This window comes from Vigna radiata, chromosome 10, assembly GCF_000741045.1.
Source record: "Vigna radiata var. radiata cultivar VC1973A chromosome 10, Vradiata_ver6, whole genome shotgun sequence".
Lineage (NCBI taxonomy): Eukaryota > Viridiplantae > Streptophyta > Magnoliopsida > Fabales > Fabaceae > Vigna > Vigna radiata.
Genome location: NC_028360.1, coordinates 8,802,237 through 8,824,099, shown reverse-complemented (window position 1 = coordinate 8,824,099; position 21,863 = coordinate 8,802,237). Strand labels below are relative to the sequence as shown.

General features: G+C 33.1%; 1 protein-coding gene across 2 annotated transcripts; it reads left to right on the top strand.

The window, feature by feature from the left end:
* The first annotated feature begins 2,938 nt into the window (after positions 1-2,938).
* LOC106776158 lies at positions 2,939-21,051 on the top strand. Of its 2 annotated transcripts, XM_022786627.1 has the most exons (12): positions 2,939-3,345; positions 3,451-3,563; positions 5,878-5,954; positions 6,050-6,158; positions 6,936-6,976; positions 7,062-7,109; positions 7,180-7,227; positions 7,297-7,512; positions 7,708-7,800; positions 8,509-8,671; positions 9,209-9,297; positions 15,073-21,051. In XM_022786627.1, exons 1-11 carry the CDS (start codon positions 3,317-3,319, stop codon positions 9,238-9,240), a joined length of 969 nt encoding a protein of 322 aa, XP_022642348.1. In that variant the 5' UTR covers positions 2,939-3,316; the 3' UTR covers positions 9,241-9,297; positions 15,073-21,051. The 2 variants fall into 2 exon arrangements, with proteins under 2 accessions (XP_022642348.1, XP_022642347.1); XM_022786626.1 differs by lacking the exon at positions 15,073-21,051 and having other exon boundaries at positions 6,044-6,158; positions 9,209-15,066.
* The last annotated feature ends 812 nt before the right edge of the window (positions 21,052-21,863 follow it).

Sequence of the window (21,863 nt, the reverse complement as noted above, 5' to 3'; positions counted from 1 at the left end):
TATATATATATATATATATATATATATATATATATATATATATATATATATATATATATATATATAACATGAATTATAAGTTTAGTGCTAAACTTTCGTTTGAAACGAAATTGGAAGCTGTATTATTTGTTGATAAAGAAAAAAGCTACTATAATAAGAAAGAGTAACAACAGTAATCAAAAGGAATTACAATCTTGAAGGAATTACAATTTTGAATAATATGAGTAAAATTAAAAAAAAAAATTAAGCTGATATCAATTTTATACATCATTATAGATGTATAGATACACCGTTCACGACTTTCATACCTTACCAAGATACAAAATTAAACATGATATGTAAAAAAGTAACAGAGGAGACTGCATTTAAATACTAAAGTATGTAAATATGAGGGTAAGGACTTTTAGTATTATTAAAAACAACAAAAGCGAGGCTTTGAATAAGAGAAATAATATTAGTATTTTTTAAATTATTTTATTATTGACTGAAAGTTATATCATTTATATTAGATAAAAGATTATATAAATTAATTGTGTTCATTAATCAATTAATCAATTAAATTTGTCTAGTTTAATTTATCTAGTTAAATGTGTTCATTAATCAATTAAATTTTTTAAAAACATTAATATAATTTAGTATGTTTTTAATTATTTATCATAACTCAATATATTCTAGGTTTATGATAGACCAAGACAAAATTAATCATATTAGTCTATTTCGTTATCCATAATTAGTATTAAATATTTATTTATTATTAACATTAAATGAAGTTGATGGTAGTATATTAATAATATTTATTAATTGCATGATTATTGCTGAATAGGGACGGTACAATTTTTTAATTTTTTATATAGTTTAATAAAATTACATAAATATTTTATTTATTATATTTAATAAATGTATATCTTTTTGTTAGAGGCGTCAATTTGGTTGATAGTCCAAGGTTAATCCACTTTCATTAAGCCCCCTTTTAAGGGACTTTTAAATAAGGGAGTAAACAAAATCTTACTTCTCAATTTTTTTTTTCAAGAGAGTTAAGATTAAGATTAAGGTGAGTTTCAATAAAATACTTTAATTAATTCTTAAAAATAATATTTTGACTTTAGGTCAAAAATTAAGATAAGTCGTCTTGAGTCGAAGGTTGGAACGAGCTGGTCTAAATTAAAGATTGACATGGACTAATTGGAGTTTAAGTCTGAGACACGTTAGGTAGGATTGAAGTTCAAGACAAGTTGGCCTAAACCAAAGTTCGAGACATGTTAGTTTGGGTTGAAATTTGAGACGAACAAGTACAGGCTGAAGGTTGAGACTGATAAGTCTAGGTCGATGTCTAAGGCTAGCCGACCCAGGTTGAAGTTCAAGATGGGGCCAACTAAGGACAAAGGTCGAGACAGACCGACTAGAGTTGAAGGTTGAGATAGGTTGGTTTGGGTCGAAGTTCAAGACCGCCCGACTTGGTCTATTTTGAGATGGGTCGATTTGAGATGAAATTTGAGATGGCTCAAAACGGTTAAACTACATAGGTTGAAGGTCGAGACAGACAAATCCAAATCGATTGCAAGGATGGACAAGGCAAAGATGAAGGGTCGGGTGTCTAAACAGGCTGACCTAGTTTGAAGGTCGAGATAGACAAGGCTCAAGTCGAAGGTCGTGATGAGCTGGTCTAGGCCAAAGGTCGATAAGAGTTAGCCTAGACTGAAGGTCGAGATGAGTCAGTGTGAGCAAAAGGTCAAGAAGGGTCACCCAGGTTGAAGGTCAAGTAAAGCTGGCCTAGGCTGTAGGTCGAGAAAGATTGATCCAAGCTAAGGCCCATATGGGTCGGCCTGAGCCGAAGGTTGAGATGACTTGGCTCAAAACTATTGTTGAGACAAGTTAGTCTTTGTCGAAGTTTGAGACGGATCTCCCGTGTCGATGGTCTAGAAGGGTTAACCCTTGTCGAAGGTCAAAATGGACTGGCACAATGAATTTAGTCTTCAAATTTTCCTAGTTCATTAAAAAGTGCAGGCAACTTTGAACTAGGGACCGTACAACCAAATTCAATTGAATTTTAGTCACGACTATTTCGATCGCATTCTGGAAATTTTGATTGAAATTGAAATTTGGCTGAATTCGATCGAATTCATCTTATGTAAATTTGGCCAAATGGAGGGAGCCAAGTTGACTTTGATCAAATTTCGTCAAACTCAACCATAACCATAATTCGGTTGAATTCAACTAAAATTTGACCAAATTCAATTGTGTAAGCTTGATTAAAGTCAAAGATTATGTCAAGATAATTCGTGTTAAAATTTGAAACAAATTGACTTAGGTCAAAGACTAATATATGCCTTTATAAACTGAAAATTAATTAATTAATTTAGTTAAAAATAGTCACAGATCAACCTGTATAAAAAAATTAATAATATATTTTCATGTTTAAAAGGAAAATCCATAAACTTGCCTTCACATAATTTTTGTGAACTTTTTAACTTATCAACCTTTTAAATGGGAAGTTTTTGGTCTTGACTTTTTATATCCCAAAACACACGTAGATATGGCTAAATCCTTAGGATTGGACGAAATTGAGATAAGTTATTTATCAACTTAAAATTTATGATTAAAGTTTAATAATTAATAATTCATATTTATCTCCTGCTGTATAAACTAGTTTTGCAAAACACATTTCAATGCATCATCTATTATTTCTCAAAATTACAAAAAGTATGTGACATTTGTTACATATATATTTAATGAGCCTGAATTACAATTTTAAGAATTCAATAAATTCCTGTTATATCAATTAATAGGATTGAGAAAGAATACAAAGTTCATTGAAGTCTCAAAGTTACAGATCCATTAAATACTAATTACACTTAATTATCTCCCTAAAGTCGGTTACATACAGCTAAGAAATAATACATATATAAAACAAATGTATTACCATATCAGCACCCTCATTTATTAATAATAATAACAACATTATTATTATTATTATTATTACTATGTGTTTGACAGAAAAAAAAAAAAAAGTTCTTATATGACAGGAGGAAATGAGAAAATACAGTGAATGGAGGAGTTATAGAAAGTGCAGTAACCGTCTATTCCAAATAGCAGAAGAACCGTTGTTTGAATTAACTTGTTAACTTTGCTGGCTGCATGGAACTTTCTCCTCATTCATACTATCTCTCATCTCTAACATCTATCTAATGCAACAAAGCGTTTCTTTCACAATGCCAATGCTCATTTAAATCTCTCTCTCTCTTCCTTCACTGTTCATCTTCTTCCTCTTCTCTCTTTCTTCTCCCTTTCTCTCTCTCAATTCTCCACCTTTCAAGCCATGGACTCGCACTGGAGCTCTCGCCAGACGTACCATCTCCACCACCCTCATTTTTCTTCTGTCCTTTTCTCTCATTTTCTCATCTGGGTCGTCGTTGTTTTTTCTGATCACTTTTTCATTCTCTTTCTTTCAAGGTTTGAACGCTATGTTTATGATTATCTTGTCAAACGAAACATGCGCCACACTGCTGAGGTTTTCAGCAACGAGACCAACCTTCATCTGGATGCCGCTGCTTTTTCGACTGATGGTATAGCATTTCTTAATTCGTTTTTTTTTCTGCTATGGTTTGTTTGTTCTCGGTGCTTCTTCCTTTGGTTGCTCTTCTGGGTGGATTTCTTTCTCTCTGCATGTTATCTGCCATTTTTTTGAAAAAGTTTTGTCCTTTTTCCTGTTCATGTGTTGGGTTTTGGTAGAAGAAATTACCCAAGGTTTTACTAAATTGATTGAAGGTTTTCATGGTAAGTAGTTATTTTCATGAAATCTCTTTAATCCAATTCTTGTCCATCAATTTGAAAAACACGTTTTCTCTGTTTTTTTTAATTCTGGGCGCAGAAAAGGAGATAGGAAGAAGAAATTATTTTATGTTCCTGAACCACAAGTTTTCAATTGACAGAAAAAAAAAAGTTAATAACTTGTTAGAAACTGTTTTACAATGCCCAATTATGAAAAGATAATGATATATAGACAACATTTTTTAACAATATTTAAACATTATCATATGTGTCATTTTTGTGATTCGTCCAAACGATACAATAACACCACTATGAATCAATCACACAATGACACGTATGATATGATCATATTCAAATATTATAAAAAATGTTGTCTGAGTATATTTATCCATTATGAAAACAAGTAATCTGCCCGCATGGTCACTATCATTTAATAACCATTGATTGAAAAGTCAAATGTTGAAATTGTTATAAAAGTAAACGTACCTGAGAAATATATTAATTAAGTAATTAAAATCTCAATTCTTGATTTTTAATTTGAGAGTTACTGTTTCATCATCCTAAAATGTGGACCTTACAGGAATCAAGTTTTTAGATGCTGTGATAGTTACATGTTGCAGGAAAATTTTAATAAAAGATTAGTCAAATCCTTCAATGGATACAGTTTGATATGTCATCATATGTTGGTATATGACAAACATTTTAGAATTTAGATTACGGTTACAAAAGTATTATTTAAAGTATATATATATATATATATATATATATATATATAAATATATATATATATATATTAAATTATCACAGTCCAAAATTACATTTATTTCCATTAATTGTTTTGTTTCTCAGGAGTAATTGTCCCTCTTGAACAAACAACCTCATTTGAGGTGTTATAAGTTAAGAAAAATATCTCATACATTTAAATTTTATTTATTTATTTAACAATATCTTTACATACTTTATTCTTTTCATTTAAAAAAAAAATACAAAAATTTACATTTTTATAATCATTTTATATAAAATCAATATTCTTAAAATATAGACACTAAACTTTCATGTTAAAAATTACATTACAAATGGTCTAGATTTTGATTCATATGTATTTTCAACATATTTAGTCATTGTTTTCAATGATGAACCATCCGTGTTAACATTGGTTATGAAAAAAAAAAATTATCCCTCTCTTTCTAAATGTAATAGGCTATTTAATATCGATATTTATTGCAGTCTGTGTACAATTAATTAATTAAACAACAAAACTTATATATCTATCTCTCTTATCTCCACAGCAGCCCTTTATTTATCTCATACTTCTCTTTTGGTTGTAAAAATAGCATTTCTCAAAAGTAAAAAGAAGGTTCCGAGATGAGAATTAAAATTGGAATGGTTTTGTAAACTAGGAATTTTAACTTGGGTGTTCTTCAAAATATGATCTTTTTTTACTGTATGTAATGCAAGAATGCCCTTTTTTTAAGGTATATATTTTAACAACAACTTTAGCACTTGCAATTATTAAAAACCCAATTTTTGAAAAATTTAATATTATTTTATTATTGGAGAGTTGAGCATCTCATTGAGTTTGTGGAGAAAGATTGACTTTTGGAATTGTAGTTTAGTTGTTTTGATTTTTGGATTGTCCAAATATCCTTTCTATTTAACAGTTACGAAGTTTGACTTAATTAGCAATTTGAAAGTCATGTGAGAAAACTTTGCCTGTTCTGTTTCTTATATGTGCTGCTTTTCTTGAAGGATTCTTATTGAGGGAATGATCCCATTATTTAGGGAATGTTTGGAAGAGTGTATTTAAGCTTATGTATTTAAGCCCTTTCACTACACCCAAGAAAACCCTGCAATGGCTACCACCACACACGACTGTTTGTAGCTGGTAAAAAACTACGATGTGAAACAGAGGGTATATTTGTGATTATTTTGTTTTCTTGATTAAAAATGTAAATATTTTTTAGTAAGAATTTCTTGGTGGTAGTTTCTCTTCAGAAATTTTTGTTCTTTCATATCCTTTCTATTGCTTCTTTTAGGTATTAGTCTGGGGATTATTAATTGTTGTGCGGCAGTTTTTCTGACTGGAAAATGTGGGATTGATTTTTTCAGCTGTGGATGTTCCAGAAGGATTTTTGCTGGAGTGGTGGTCTGTCAACAATGATTTTGAATTCTTCAGACAAATGCATGTGAGTTACCCTCTTCTTCTTATTGTAGCCAACTCAAGTTGGTTTATGGATGAAATTATGTGATCAAATCTCACCTGGGATGGAACTAGTTGCAGGAAAAACGTGGGTTGTTAGGAGGAATGCAAGGACGTAATGCTTTTCAAGGAGTAGGGTCTTCGATAAATGTTCAACCAATGTATCAATTTCCTAATAATTTTAATCCTGGTACGTTTCTTTCTCTGCTTCATTAGGCCACATTAGAGCATTTTGAATTGAATGACCTAGAAAACGTTGAAATCGTCTTGCCTCAAATGTGGTACTCCCTTTACACGACACCCATTTTAGGGGGGGTCTTCAGTGAAAGCACCAATTGCTTGGAATTAAGCACAAGATAACTAAATCCAAAAACCTAGTTTATCAAGTGACAGAGTCTCAAGACTTTAGTACTAGCTCATAGTACATAATGTGGAATTTCTAACAGGACTGAATCAGAAAATTATGCATGACAAGAGTAGGATCTGTCTACTTTAGCATTAAGTGTTGAAACTGGATGTTAGTTAACTGACAATCTATACTTTCTGTGGATGACAATTATGTCTGTTAAAAATAATTAATAAATTTCTTCTTCCCATCTGTTTTTTTATATAAAAAATCCCATCTCTAATATTTTACAACTTAGAACTTGAAAGATACTCACTTTTTCTATTAATTCACTTGTAGTGAAGTATTTAAACAAGCTAAAGAAAGGACATCAATATCATTTAAGCTTAAACATCTGAAAGATTAGCATGGTAGAAACCTTCATGCTATCCTTAAATATGTTCTTGATAGTTGATTATTATGAATAGAGGACAAGTAAAACTATTATTTCACTGATAACTTGGATGTTTCATAATAAAGTTGGGGTGACATATTCAGGGTCAATGCAAGCTCATCGTTCTCCCTCCTCCCTCCCTTTACCTGCTACTCTCTTCTTCATATATATTTTTCTTTTTGTTGCAGTTGAAGCACTCAACATAGGAAGCAACTTGATGCCATCACGTGTAATGAACATTACTTCAGCTAATATATTTTAGTTTGCTTTAACTTCTATCGTTGGATATTTTAATAAAGGCATTTCTTGGACAGGTAACTGGTGAATGGCCAGTATTTTCCTCACCTTCTGCACACCAAAAAGTAAGTGGTAAATTTTAGTTTGCTTTAACTTCTATTGTTGGATATTTTAATAAAGGCATTTTTTGGGCAGGTAACTGGTGAATGGCCAGTATTTTCCTCACCTTCTGCACTCCAAAAAGTAAGTGGTAAATATTTTAGTTTGCTTTAACTTCTGTTGGATATTTTAATAAAGGCATTTTTTGGGTAGGTAACTGGTGAATGGCCAGTATTTTCTTCACCTTCTGCACACCAAAAAGTAAGTGGTAAACTGCCACAATTTCTGATCCCATTTTCCCGTCAAGAGGCATTTGGTCAATTGCAACAACTTTCATCTTCACATCAAGACGTTGTGATGACACCAGTAGAGAAAACGACACAGGTTTCCAATGTCAATAGTGCAGGCGCAAATTCTGGATTTATTGAGGTAATCTCAATTGAATTGGCAAAGTTAAAATTTACGCCCGATTTCATGTAGTTATACTTCTAGTAGTCTCATTACACTGGGAGAAATGTGATAGAGTTGCCAATGACTGCTTGTGTTTTTATAAATATAAAGTTTCTATACAATATTTTTACTATCAAGAGCTTAACTATTTATGTTAATAAAATATTTTTGCAGGAAACAGATCCGCTCATTGAGAATTTATTAAAATCTTTTTGGTTGTTTGAACCTGATGAACCAAGCCTGTTTGACAAGTCAACAGTAGGACAGGTATTACATAATAAAATAATCCAAACTGGTTTATGTCTTATACAAATTGACTAATCATGTCTACTTTATATGGCAAAATTTTAACTCAATCTGTCGAAGTAATATACTCTATCATATCATACACAAGAGGGATGATTTAGTGTATGCCTGGTTCAATTTAATTTGGAGAAATAATATACTTATCTCCTAGTTTCTTGAAAGAGTTTTTGGTAAAAAAGAAGTAATTATTCTCCAAAGAAAGTTGTACCCAAACGAAAGAATGTATTACTGTACAGTATTCAAGTCAATTCATTACTTTCTTGTGGCACACATTCTTTGGAAATAAGACGTTTTTTGTTTCAAATAAAATATGAAATGTTTTCAAAGTGTGAGAACTTGGTGATGTGTCAATGTGCATTGAGAGGTATAATCTATTCATCCTCTTAATAATTTTCTCTTCCCATTGTTTATTGGTTCTAGTTTGCTTCTCAATGTCTCATCAATGGAAGAATAGGTCACTAGTTATTGTTTGTCAAGCTTTAGTGTCGTTTGAAAGGCCACTTAAAATCTAAATATTGGACATGCATGTGTCTCTATATGTATATGTAAACATAGGTTTGTTGATACCCTTGTATAATTGACTAAAATTAAAAATAGAGGTAGAAAAAAGCAATTTTGGTATTCTCTATAATACAAAATTTGTACTATCTCGTGCTTTTGGCACTACAGAGCAGCAGAAATGCCGAGAATTTGGTGGAACGTGGAGTTGGAAACACTAGTATGAATACAATTGCTGGTTCATCACAAGCACTAGAGGATGATAACAAAAGTGACACAAGTGACTGTTCCAGCAGTTTCGAATTTGTTCTTTCTGATGCAGATGGCTCATCAGGTAACTATATTTTTATGGGAGGATTAACTAACTTGAGTGCATTAGTTGGTATTATCTTATTGCAGTCTGTATAACTTAATTTTTACATTGACCTCCCTTATGATTAGGACTAATTACAATTTCATCCCTGGTGATTGAAAAGTAACACTAGCTCCCTTACTTTTATGTATTATTAACGCTAACAGTTTGTATCCCTAATTAATGTTGAATTGTCCATATAAATAGAGATCAATATGGTCAAGTATTGAACTAACATATTAATTGCAACAAGATATTCTTATTCTTCAAATTATGTGGGAGATCAACTATATCCTCCAAGTTTTAGTACAGACTAAGAATGAGTTTTTGAGGCAACAAAGCATGCAATCAAATTAAAGGATTCATCATTAACAATATTGTCAATAACGCGACACCTTTGTTACTTAAATGATTTCAACTATTCATATTTACACACACACACACACCCACCTGCGTGTGGACTTTGCCTGTCATACCTTATTCCTGTTTCGTTCTAATTATGGAAAATTTGGCTCGCAGACCCTCAGTTGGAATCCAATGGAGAAACATAAATCAGTATCTTCAAGCATGGAATGTGATTTGTTGTCTGCAATAATGAATTCCCTTCTGTAAGAGGATTTGTTACTATGATTTAATCAATGTGCAATACTGCAATGCTACTAAATAAGCTTTATTTGAGTTATACCCTTCTACTTCAGTTTTATATTGTACACTTATGCTAGTTACCTAAAATATCTATGTTGTTTCTTCTTTTGTCTTGTCCCTTTTGGGTGGAAAGAGTGATGAGCAGATGTCGGATTTCAGGACTGGGAAATACTACATCCATAGACTTTAGTTTCATGTATGCTATCTAATAATATTGTGATTCATTTGCTGAAATCAATTGAGAGATATGAGATTCTCTCTAGTATTATAGGATTATCTCTTTATAACATCATGTTAATACATTTATACATAGTGATGATAAGATTATTTGTAAATTCATGCTATCTGGTATTTGGTAACAAAATACAATATGAATATACATTTTGCGTACACATTACAGTACATATAATCTTTTGGAGAAGTTTTAATACAAGGAGGAATTAGTTTAGTTTGTCATATAGAAAACTTGTTTGAGAGTAAACTAGAAAATTCTTCTGTTAATTATTCCATAAAAGAAATATTTAATAAACCATTTAGACCAAGGATTAATTAACGTAGTTCGGTACTTTTTTTGTTGGAAATCTAAATGTGAGTTTAAGTTTCAAATTAGATAAAAATGAGAAAGTTGATCACCATACAAGGTAGAAGATTTTGGGTTGAAGGTGGTGTCATTCTTTTATGTGGTTTGGCTCAAGTCTAATTGGAGTTTTGTCTCCCCAATGAACCTCCTTTCTCGACAAACCCATTAGTGGTATTAAAGTTGATGGTTAGTCTTGGTGACCAGCTCAGAGTGCAGTATGGTCGTATCAAAAGTCTTCCTGACAAGGATTTCAGGTAAGCGTGTCCGAACTAAAATGAAAGGCGATACGAAGAGGGGTACTCATGGCTGGGAATGCTTCTACCTCGAGAGAGCAATGTTCCACTATGGAAGAGAGTCACCCTTGAAGAGAAGATTGTTGGGAATCCAAATGTGAGTCTAAGTTCCACATTGAGTAAAAATGAGAAAGTTGAGCAACATATAAGATAGAAGACCTATAAACTCATTGTCTTAAAGTTTGGGGTTGAAGGTGGTGTCATTCTCTTATATAGTTTGACTCAAGTCTCATTGTTATTGTGCCTTCCCAGTGAACCTCTTCCCTCAACAGACAAACCCATCATCTTTTATGTATTGTCTTTCATTTGATCCATTTCTATTGTTGAAATCTCTTTTGGCATTCTTCGCATACAAACACAACTTCCTTAGTTAATTCATTGTTGTTTTCTCCTCATTAAGTGTTACTCTAACCTTCTCCAGGATATATTTGTGGATGTCTACTCATCCACCTCATCATTCTTAACTCTGCTATGCATATTTCTTTCACGTACAACCATTTATGACTGTAGAACATCGATAATCTTATAGCTTTCTTATAGGACATCCCTTTGATCTCAATATGAGCTTTGGGATATAAATTTATGCTTTAATTTACTTATTTTCGTACACAAGACAAGCTATCCTTTGGGGAGTTAAGATGTTCATGACTCTCAAAGTCTCAAAACAAGGGAACTCTTCCAATAAACTTTATATCAATAGAGAAGATCATGGGTAAATCAACAATTGAAGTGTCATAAAGTGAAGGATGGAATTTTAGGTACAAGTCGAATGGGGAACCGTGAATACTTTAGCATTAGGATAGTGATAATGGTATTTCACCAAGACAAAAAAGACTGTTTATGGCAACTAGTTTTTGTAAGGAAAAAGTGCAAGGCAAATGAATTCACGAGTGATTATTTGCAAAATAGCCCCATTGAACAAATAAATCTATGATACAAATCTTCTATATTTCTTAATTTCCATGACCTCTTACCTTGAAGGAAGTCTACTTTTAAAGAATTATCATACTGATATGACTTGAAGCTTGAGAAGAAGGGTATTGTTCCAACTAACATGATTATGATGGAGAAGATTGTGGAGTGAATCAACAATTGAATTGTCATTTATGGAATCAACCTTCTTAGATGGAAAAGTTGATGAAATTTTTGGTGCAACTCGTGATTTGGTTGGGTACTGGGAAATTTTTGGCATTGGAATAACAACTCTTCCCATTTCATTGTGATAAAGAAGTCTTCCCAACGAAAAAAGCTGAACAAAGATAAATCCACACGAGACTATTTGTAAAGTAGCTCCATTTTATTAATAGATGTACTAGTCATATTACCTAGCTCCTTCTATAGGAATTGAATTAGAGGAGGCCCATTTAACTCAATGGTGAGTAATGGCATGGTAAGGTGTAAGTCATCGACTCAAATCTGATATGCAAAATCACGTGGAAACAGATTGGAAGGCTTAAAGGTGCCTTGGTAAAGGAAAAAGTATTCAATTCTAAGGAGTATGTTAGGATCTATGTGTAGATCTAAACTATGTAAATAAGCATGTGTTTGGGTACATGAAAAGTCACATGGAAACAAAGAAGTCTCAAAAGTTTCATGGTAGACAAAGAAGCCTTCAATGCTTACAAATAGACTATTAGTCAAGTTTGAAGGTAAATCAAGTAAAAAATCCTTAACTCAAGTTTCCTTGAAAAACATTACAAAGGGATTTTAATCGGAAGTATGTAATATTCAAGTCGAACACAAGGTATGATATAATGCCGTAATTAAGTTTCCAAATTTGCCAATAGACATTAGTAGCAAGTTTATATTGTTATTGCTTAGTGCAAATTATTATATAACCTTGGCCTACAAATTATGAATATGATATGAAAAATATTTTTTGGTATTCATAAAAGCAATAAAAGGTATATGCACAAGGTCAATGTGTTGGTGTGAAGACAAAACATGGAAAATCACAAGGGGTTTGTGATTATCCAATCTGAAACCTCATCCGAATAATGCTATTTTTGTCACATTAAATCTTGAGCAAGTCTCTTCAACTATGGCCAATTACCTTGTCTAACCATCAATGTATCGGTCAGAAGTTGAGTAAAATTTTAACCGATCGTTTTTTATCGTTAGGAAAGTTTTCAAAACAAGTAACAACTTTCAAATATTTGTTTGATACACGATGGTAGGCAACACATGCAAGGAAAAAAAATTCACAGAAAAACAAATTAACAATAAAAAAGTGTCATTTTTAAAACCTTTCGATGAGAGAGATGGAATCATAATATATTGTTTAAGGTGAGGTCCTTCCAAGGAAAATATGATGTAGATGAAGAAAGAACGATGAATGTGATGAGTATAGATACACAATTTATATGGGTATGTAGTTCATTCTTTTACACTACTATCCTAAGACCTCCTTTGAAATGAACCTAAAACATTGTTGGTGTGATGTAAATCAATATGTGAGATGTTAAGGTTGTTGGAAGCATTCAATCACTATGGTAAGGAACATACTAGGACTCCTCACTCATTCCTCCTTCAATAAACTTGAATATTTGAATCATAATTTTTAATGATTCTAAAAAAATTGTCATTTTTCAAAATTATCAACAACATAGATATAATCATGACCAAAGTCTACGATGAGGTCCTTCCGAGGCTGATATGCTATAGGTAAAGAATGTAATTTCTACTTTCAAGGAATGCTATAGATAAAGAAAGTCATTCATTCACATTATTATGATGAGGCTTTCTTCCTAATATGATCCTTACCATAGTGATTGGGTTTTTCAACATCCTTACATCTTGAGTACTGATTCACCATCACACCAACAATGTGGCTTCAATTTAGATAAAGTATTTTGACCAAGGAAAAAGATACATTGTGAATCTATACTTGTACCATTTCCTTCACAACCATGAATTCCTTCTTTAACTACACCATATAAGCCTCGAAAAGACCTTACCATCGACATTTTCATGATTGCATCCCTCTTGATACATTCTAAAAAGTGACACATCTTTTAGAATCATTCCAGCATTGTGACTCAATACCTCATGTATATTGAAGGAGCATCAGGCTAAGGTTTCCTAGTATATTCCTTACACCATGGTGATTGGATCTCTCAACAGCCTTACATCTTGAATATGGAATTCACCATGACACCACAAGATTCTAGATTCATTTTAAAGAAAGCCTCGTCATAATAATGTGAATGAATGACTTTCATTATCTATAGCATTCCTTGAAAGTAGAAATTACATTCTTCACCTATAGCATATCAGCCTCGGAAGGACCTCATCATAGACTTTGGTCGTGATAGTGCTCCTTCAATAAACTTAAGGATTTTAGTCACAATGTTCCAGTGGCTATCTTGTAGAATATGTAGAAACTAACTAATCACAAAGCAAAAGGGATTTTTTAGTTTGGGTATTACATTGTCCAATTAGAGGTTTGGAAAATAACCAATCACATATCAATAACAAGTTGGTCATCAAGAGTATGTTACCTTTTCTCTTAACAGAAATGAGAATGCTATACCATCATTATGTTGTTTGCTATCCCAACTATGTTGACACCACAAACAACGTCAATCATATGCAATCACTAACCCTTAATAGCAAGAGAATATTGAAGATGAACCAAATCCTTTGTCTAACCCAAAAATAAGGTAATATGTGTTGTTTGAATTTAAAGTTACCATCAATCATCACTTATGAAAATAATAACACCTATATATGCTGGCTAAAAATTAATTGTTAGGTAACTTATGTGGAGTAAGCTATCTTCAAAGCATACAAGTGAGAACTTGCCTAAGCAAGGACAAAATACATAGAATATTAAGTTTCTCAAAAGTAGTTTTTAACATGCATCTTTGGGTCTAATCTAACTTTGTGGGGCAGTTGCTGGGAAGGTATCATTGAAAACTAGTTATGATTGTGATTTTATGTGCTGGCCATGCCGATGAACAATTATTGATGAAGGTAGGGTTACCTAGAAGAACTCTGACACCTAACTTAGGAAAGTATTCGTTGAGTAACAATATTGAGAACGGGTCTTTGTAACTATGAGAAAGGACCTCATCATAGGTACATGGTGACCTTTTGGGATCATGCCCTTGGGTTCCCCCCTACACGCCTTCACTCTCTGGACCTTATCTTACAACAATTGCACTAACTTGTGTCACAATTGATAGGGAATCTATATGTCCTACTATCTTGGACATTCACCAATATTTTTCTTTAGGCTGAACAAAGTATGCAACAAACAATGTGCCCAATAAGAGTAGTACGTGATTGGAAAATCAGGTTTTGATACCAATTGCAATATAAATAGTGAACAGAAATAGAGAAGCGAGGGAAATATAAGGAGATCAAACTTTCATTATTTCTAAAATATTGAACTACCTTCAATTGTAAAGCAAGGGATTTCTGAAGGAAGTGTTCAAAGATGAGGATTCTATCAATAGGTCTGTCATTGGTTTTGTCCATGATTTTTTTAATAATGGTTTCCTTATTTGGTATGTGATTGTGCATAGCTTTAACACATTTATCTGATTTTGAATTTTTTTAAGGAGGATATATTAACCTATTTTGCAGCATTAATTTCTTTTCCGATGTTGAATAAGATATATATAGACATTTTGCAAAACCATCAAAACCAAGATCCCCTTATTTTTGTAAAGCAAGACATTTTTGTTTTTATAGTTATCGCCTTAAAGATGCACATACACCAAATCTAGCATAGTGGGAATGAATGTCCTACTTTTTGTTAAGGCTTTCCTATGCTCTTAACCAACATATATGATATTGTTTCCTTTCTCTTTGCTCATTCCTGATTTCTCAATGGTTGGACTTACGTTTTTTTTTTCTAGAACACGAATCTTGTCAACAACAGAGGTATCAAGGCTAATTTGTGATGAACAACTAGCATGCAGAAAAGGCTTCTGAACTGTTTTGTCAACTAGGAAAGAAAATGCTGTGTCCAATTTTGTTTTGAAGTGCATAGATTACCAGCTTTCCCAAGTAAGTTCTTGATCACTCAGCAGAAGGAATAAAGGGAAATTTCCACAGTATTAAAAGGTGGTTTGTTTTCCTGAACATGTTTTCAAAGCTTTTATTTTTCTTCTTATATACTACAAATTTTTAAGGCTAATAATGTGGTTAAATTTTTACTTTTGGAAATTCCTTTGTTTGAAGTATATAATAGCTGAAGTGCGGGCTAATGCATTAGCAGTTTAGTTTCTTAGCTTAATCTTCAATAACAGTTTGTTGGCTTCACCATTTTGTTTTAGTTGTCATCTTGTGAATCGATCAATCTTTTGCACCCCTAATCAGCCTTTTGTTGTCTTCAGTGCAGCACTTGGTGATCCTTCAGTTACCATAAGACTATTTTTTCTTTTTCTTTCCATTACATGCTGAAACAAATGAACAACAAAGAAGACATTAAAGATGCTGACTCACTAAGATTCCTATTCTGTAAATCATCTCATTTGTAGCAGGTAAGCATCTCTTTAGAGCTAACACTGTGTCATAGTGGTTCTTTTTTGTTGACATGAAAGAGGCATAGCTCAAGGAAAACAAAGAAAATCCTAGCCTTTTGGAAGGAACATGCTACATCAGCCATTATCACTGTAGAAATAGGAGGAGGGAGCAACATTAAAAATATTTACTTGTTCCTGAAGAAATAGTCCACACTTAGCCGAAGTATCAGCAACCTGAACATGGGCACCCACAATCTGTTGGTCTCAGAAATGTTATTATTTGCTGCAACCAAAGAAAGTGCAGGATAAATCCTGTCAACCAATGTTTGTCCTTGGAAAAGAATCTAAGTGAACTATGAACTTCCTAAGCCTCTACTCCAAGCAACATTAATACCATTGTGAATAGCCATATTGGTCATTTATATATTAACGACTTTTTTCTGTATTTCCGTTTGTTAGAATCTGTTTTATCAGCTGTGTTATTTTTGTCAGGACTTGTGTTTTATTGTATATATGAATTAAAGTGTATGATGGAGATATCCCTGAATCATTCGGATTTGGTTGTCTAGGTGCTATAATTATACTTCCTAAGATAGCTTTCTAGCCTTGTATATATGAATTATATTCTCAACATAATAGATTAAAAAATTCTACCCTAAATTATAACATAGTATCAGCGCTCTCAAATTCTAGGAGCTGCCTCTGACTGCACCCACCAAAACCCTAGATGGTAGCCTTCATTGCTGCCATCATCCCTTTCAAGACAACCTTCATTGTTGTCACAAACCAAACCCTAGCCGACAGCCTTCATTGCTGTCAATCGTTTTTTTATTTCGGGTAGCCTTCATTCACTGCATTACGGTCTTTGTACTGCATGGACATGACAAACCAAATTCCTAAAGTGGTGAATACTACGTCACAGCACACTTAGGAACAATTGCAGTACCTCAACATTGCCTACTAATTGAATGGGAAGAATTATTTGAAATGGCCCAACATGTTTGTAGAACTTTGAGAGGTAAAGGGAAAGCTAACCACTTGACTAAAGATCTAAAGAAGAAGATCCCAGATTTACAAAATGGGATGAAGAGGACTCTATGGTCATGGCATGGCTATGGAACTCCATGATCCCAGAAATCACTGATACTTGCATGTTTCTTAATTTTGAAAAGGACAATTGGAATGCCATGGAGCAGACATACTCCAAAGCTAAAGATGTTGCTCAAATATATGATGTGAAGGTGAAGACTATTGCTGCAAAACAAGGAAACAAGATGGTTACAGAGTATACCAATCAACTCAAATCATTATGGATGGAATTAGACCATTAAAGGGTCATAAAAGCCAAGTGCTCAAATGATTGAGCAATGTTCAAAGAGTATATTAAGCAAGATAGAGTCTATGATTTCATGGTGGGGCTTAACTGTGATTTTGATCAAGTGAGAGCCCAGATCCTTGGAAAAGAAAAATTCTAGGAATTAATGATGTAGTAGCTATGGTCAGAAGTGAAGAAAGTAGAAGGGGAATAATGTTGGAAACCCTAGCCATGAAAAATTCAGCCATGATAGCTTCTGGATTGGCCATGATGGTAGACTCGGAAAAGGGGGAAGGTCTTCCTACATCACTGTCGCCTTGGACATCCTTCCTATAAGGTCAAAAAATCATTATTTCCTTCGTCTTTTAGCAAATTAGATGTAGCAAGTCTCAATTGTGAAGTGTGTGAGCTTGCTAAGCACAAACGTGTTTCTTTTCTAGTTAGTAATAATACGAGCACTTTTTCCTTCTATTTAATTCATATTGATGTGTGGGGTCCCTGAACTGTCTCAGATTTTTTAGGGCTCGTTGGTTTCTTACCTTTATAGATGATTGTACTCGTGTTACATGGATTTGCTTACTAGAACCAAAATTCGTTTTAGCTATGTGGTTCAATGCTTTTTCTCCATGATAAAAAATCATTTTGGTATTAGCATTAAGAGGATTAGATTCGATAATGCCAAAGATTACTTTAATTATGGGCTTATTTCCTTTTGTCAAAAAGAAGGTATCATTCATGAGTCCTCTTGTGTCAAAACACCTCAACCAAATGGGATTGCTGAGAGGAAAAATGGGTACCTTCTAGACCAAACTCGAGCTCTTCTTTTTCAACATGAGGTTCCTAAAAGGTTTTGGGGGAGGCTTCACTGCTTGCTGCTTAATTAATAGACTACCTTCTAGTATTCTAGCTTCCAAAAGCCTTATGAAGGTTCTGTCCTCTTTTTATCCTAATGTGTCCACATCCAACCACCTTGTTCCAAGAATATTTGAGTGTGTATCTTATATCCATATCCATCGTAGTGACAAAGGTAAACTTGATCCTAGAGTCTTAAAATGTGTTTTCACAGGATACTAATCAACACAAAATGGATATAAATGTTGTCATCCACCATCCCAAAAATTCTTTATGTCGAGATATGTCAACATTTTTTAGCACAAAAGTTACTTCAACCAAGATCAAGGGGAGATTGCCAAAAATGAAGATGGTCTCCTTATGCTCCCTGACTTAAGTTTTGGACTAGAAATAGGGACTAAAAGTGTAACAATTGAGAAGGAACCCACTAAATCCACTCAAGATGGGGCTGATGTAACATTCGGTTAAAAAAACTGGTTTATGCAAGGAAGACAAAGGCCATTCTAGAATTTGTCGATGTCCAACAATCCAACTCAACATTACTTAAGGTAACTACCCCTAATCCTTTAATATACACTGAATTAGCCTTTAATTTTCCAAAAGTACATGAACCTGAATCCAGTTCAGCACCACTTTATGAGGACCTAGATATTCCAATTACCCTTAGGAAAAGAGACTAGGAAATGTACCACAAAGCCACTGTACCCTCTAGCCAATTACCTATCCTTTAAAAACTTCTCACCTACCCATAAAGTCTTCCTCACAAGCCTAAACACTACAACCACACCTATCCCTTTATATGAGGCATTGAGTGATAAAAAATGGAAACAAGCCATGAACATGAAAATGGAAGCATTAGAAAAGAATAGTACCTGGGATTTGGTTGCTCTCCCAAATGGAAAGAAACCAGTAGGGTGCAAGTGGGGTATATACTATAAAATACAAGGTTGATGGATCCATTGAGAGGTACAAAGGAAGGTTAGTAGCTAAGGGATTCACTCAAACCGATGAAATGGATTACATGGAAACATTTGCTCGAATTGCAAAATGAATACACTTAAGGTGATATTATCCCTAGCAGCTACTTATGGTTAGAACTTGCAACAATTTGATGTTAAAAGTGTCTTTCTCCATGGAGAAATTGAAGAGGAGATTTACATGGAATTGCCCTCTGGATATGGTGGAAAAACAACTGCCAACATTGTTTGCAAGCTAAAAATGGCATTGTATGAGCTCAAACAATCACCACAAGCGTGGTATGGAAGGTTTACTAAGGTTATAATAGGTCTGGGCTTTAAACAAAGTCAAGGAGACCACACTCAGTTGACTAAACACTCTAAGTCAATGGAAGTGACAATGTTACTAGTTTATGTGGATGATATTATAGTGATAAGTGATGAGGAGGAGGAGGAGCAACAACTGTTAGGCCAACATCCGGCCAAGAATTTTGAAATTAAGACCTTGGGAAAATTGAAGTATTTTTTGGGAATTGAAATGGCCCATTTTAAAAAGGGAATATTCATATCTCAATAGAAATACATCACTGATTTGTTGAAAGAAACTAGTAAGACAACTTGCAAGCCTACAAGTACACCAATTGATCCAAACCTGAAATTAGGAAACACATGAGAAGATATTGCAGTTGACAAGGAAATGTATCAAGGGCTAGTTGACAGACTAATATACTTATCTCACACTAGAGCTAATGTTGCATTCGCTATGAGTCTAGTTAGCCAGTTCATGTTCCAACAAAAGGAGGTTCACTTACAAGTTGCACTAAGAATTGTGCAATATTTGAAAGGGATCCCAGTTGGGGGAATTTTGTTTGAACGAAATGGGAATGTAAGTCTGGAAGCATATACAAATACAAACTATGCAAGGTCAATTGTGGATAGGAGGTCACCTACATGATATTGCACTTTCCTTGGAGGGAATCTTGTGGCTTGGAAGAATAAAAACAAAAATGCGGTAGCTAGATCCAGTGTTAAAGCAGAGTTCAGGGCAATGGCACAAGGGATATGTGATCTATTCTGGCTGAAAGATCACCTTGGAAGACTTAAGAATAAAATCGGATGAACCATTAAGACTTTATTGTGATAACAAATCTACTATTAGCATAACTCATAATCTAGTGTAGCATGATAGAACCAAACATATTGAGATTGACAGACATTTTATCAAAGAAAAATTAGACAATGATCTGATCTGCACTCCTAATGTCTCCTCACAAGACAACCTTGCAAATATTCTAGTGAAGGGGTTGAAGAACATCAATTTTGAGAGTATTGTTTCCAAGCTGGGAATGGAAAATACCTATTCACCAGCTTGAAGGAAGTGTTAGAATCTGATTTATTAGCTATATTATTTCTGGCTGGATTTGTGTTTTATTGTTTCCTTATTTAGCATATTATAATTACAGTGTATGATGGGGATATCCCTGAATCATAGGGATTCGGTTGTCTAGGTGCTATTATTATATTTCCTAAAATAGCTTTCTAGCGTTGTATATATGAATTGTATTGTCAACATAATAGATTAACCGATTCTACCCTAAATTATAACACCATTTAACATAAGGCTCTGGTGTGGATTGAAACTACTTTTGGCCTTGCTTTTTAAATTTTCTTAACTAACTGGTTTGTTGTGCTATAGGCATCGATAGGTGGCTAGATATTTACCAGAAAGCATGCAAGTGTTGCCACTAACAGTTGCAGTGTTCAACAACCAAGCATACCACCTAGAAATCAGCCATGCGTGTATGTCCATGTTTTAAAGTTATATGATTTAATGAACTTGTATGAGATGCTTCTGGCATAATATATTCAGCAGAAAGTGATGTGCATGTTTTTGGTGAGTAAAATGATGGAACATTGAGACACTTGTAATTTCGGCAGAAAGTCAACTAAAGAATTACTGCACAGGACTAAATCACTAGCAGTTTTATTCAGTCAAAATTGCTCAACTAGTCATGAGAAGGGTTGTCCCCCAAAGTGCATCAGAGGAATGCAACTTTCATCCATGGAGAATGATAGTTATCTTATTGAATATTATTGTATAACTTTTGGTGCCAATTTTAGGTTATTTATAGAACCATTTGCCACTTCTCTCTCTACTTTGCTGAAGCCTGGTTTCCATTTTATGCTTCACTTAGGATGATATTTTAATTTAATTCTGGAACTTCTGATTTGTGAAGATCAATATGATTTTGCTATTACTTTTCCAAACTGGGAATCTAAATTAATATCACTCATTTATCTATTACATACTAAAATGATGACAAATTCATATTTTATATACTAAAGTGTAGGTATACTTTTATCTTAAAAAAGAGGACATTTTTAATTTTTGTAATTTATTCAGGATTAAAAGTATGTTATATTTTAATTTTTAATGATAAAAATAATTTCAAAAACTTAAAAATTGTAAGTGTGAATATTAAAGAATTATCAAGCACAAATAAATATTTATACTTCTTCAATGATCAAACTTAAAATGAATATTCAATTAACTTTAAACTCCACAGTCTATACCTCTCAGGCCCAAGTAAAGAACACTCAGAAAATAGAACACAACATGCAGATCCTTGTAATAAACTTTTGTGATGGTTAGGTATGTAGTTAATCTAAAAACTGAAGGTTTGTGAAGATCCCAAAATCAATGCTACCTCCAAAGCTACAAACTATTTATAAATGACCAAACTAAGTTCCAGGTAATTTAAAAGAAAAATGTTTCTGCAATCCGTTAAATTCCTTCCAAATTCTCATAATTTTCCCATTGCTTCCTTCTGAATTTGTCAAATATCTATACCCATTTGTTCATTACTGATTTTGGGTTGAATTATGATTTTAGTTCCTCAAATTTGAAATAACTCTGACGTTGTTCCAAAATTAGAAGAATTTTATTTAACTTCTCAACATTTGAAAATTTTGACTTTAACACTAAACTATGAAGACTAAATAAATTTTGTAAAATTTAAAGTTTAGGAATTGAGGTTTAAAATTGGGTTTAATTTCTC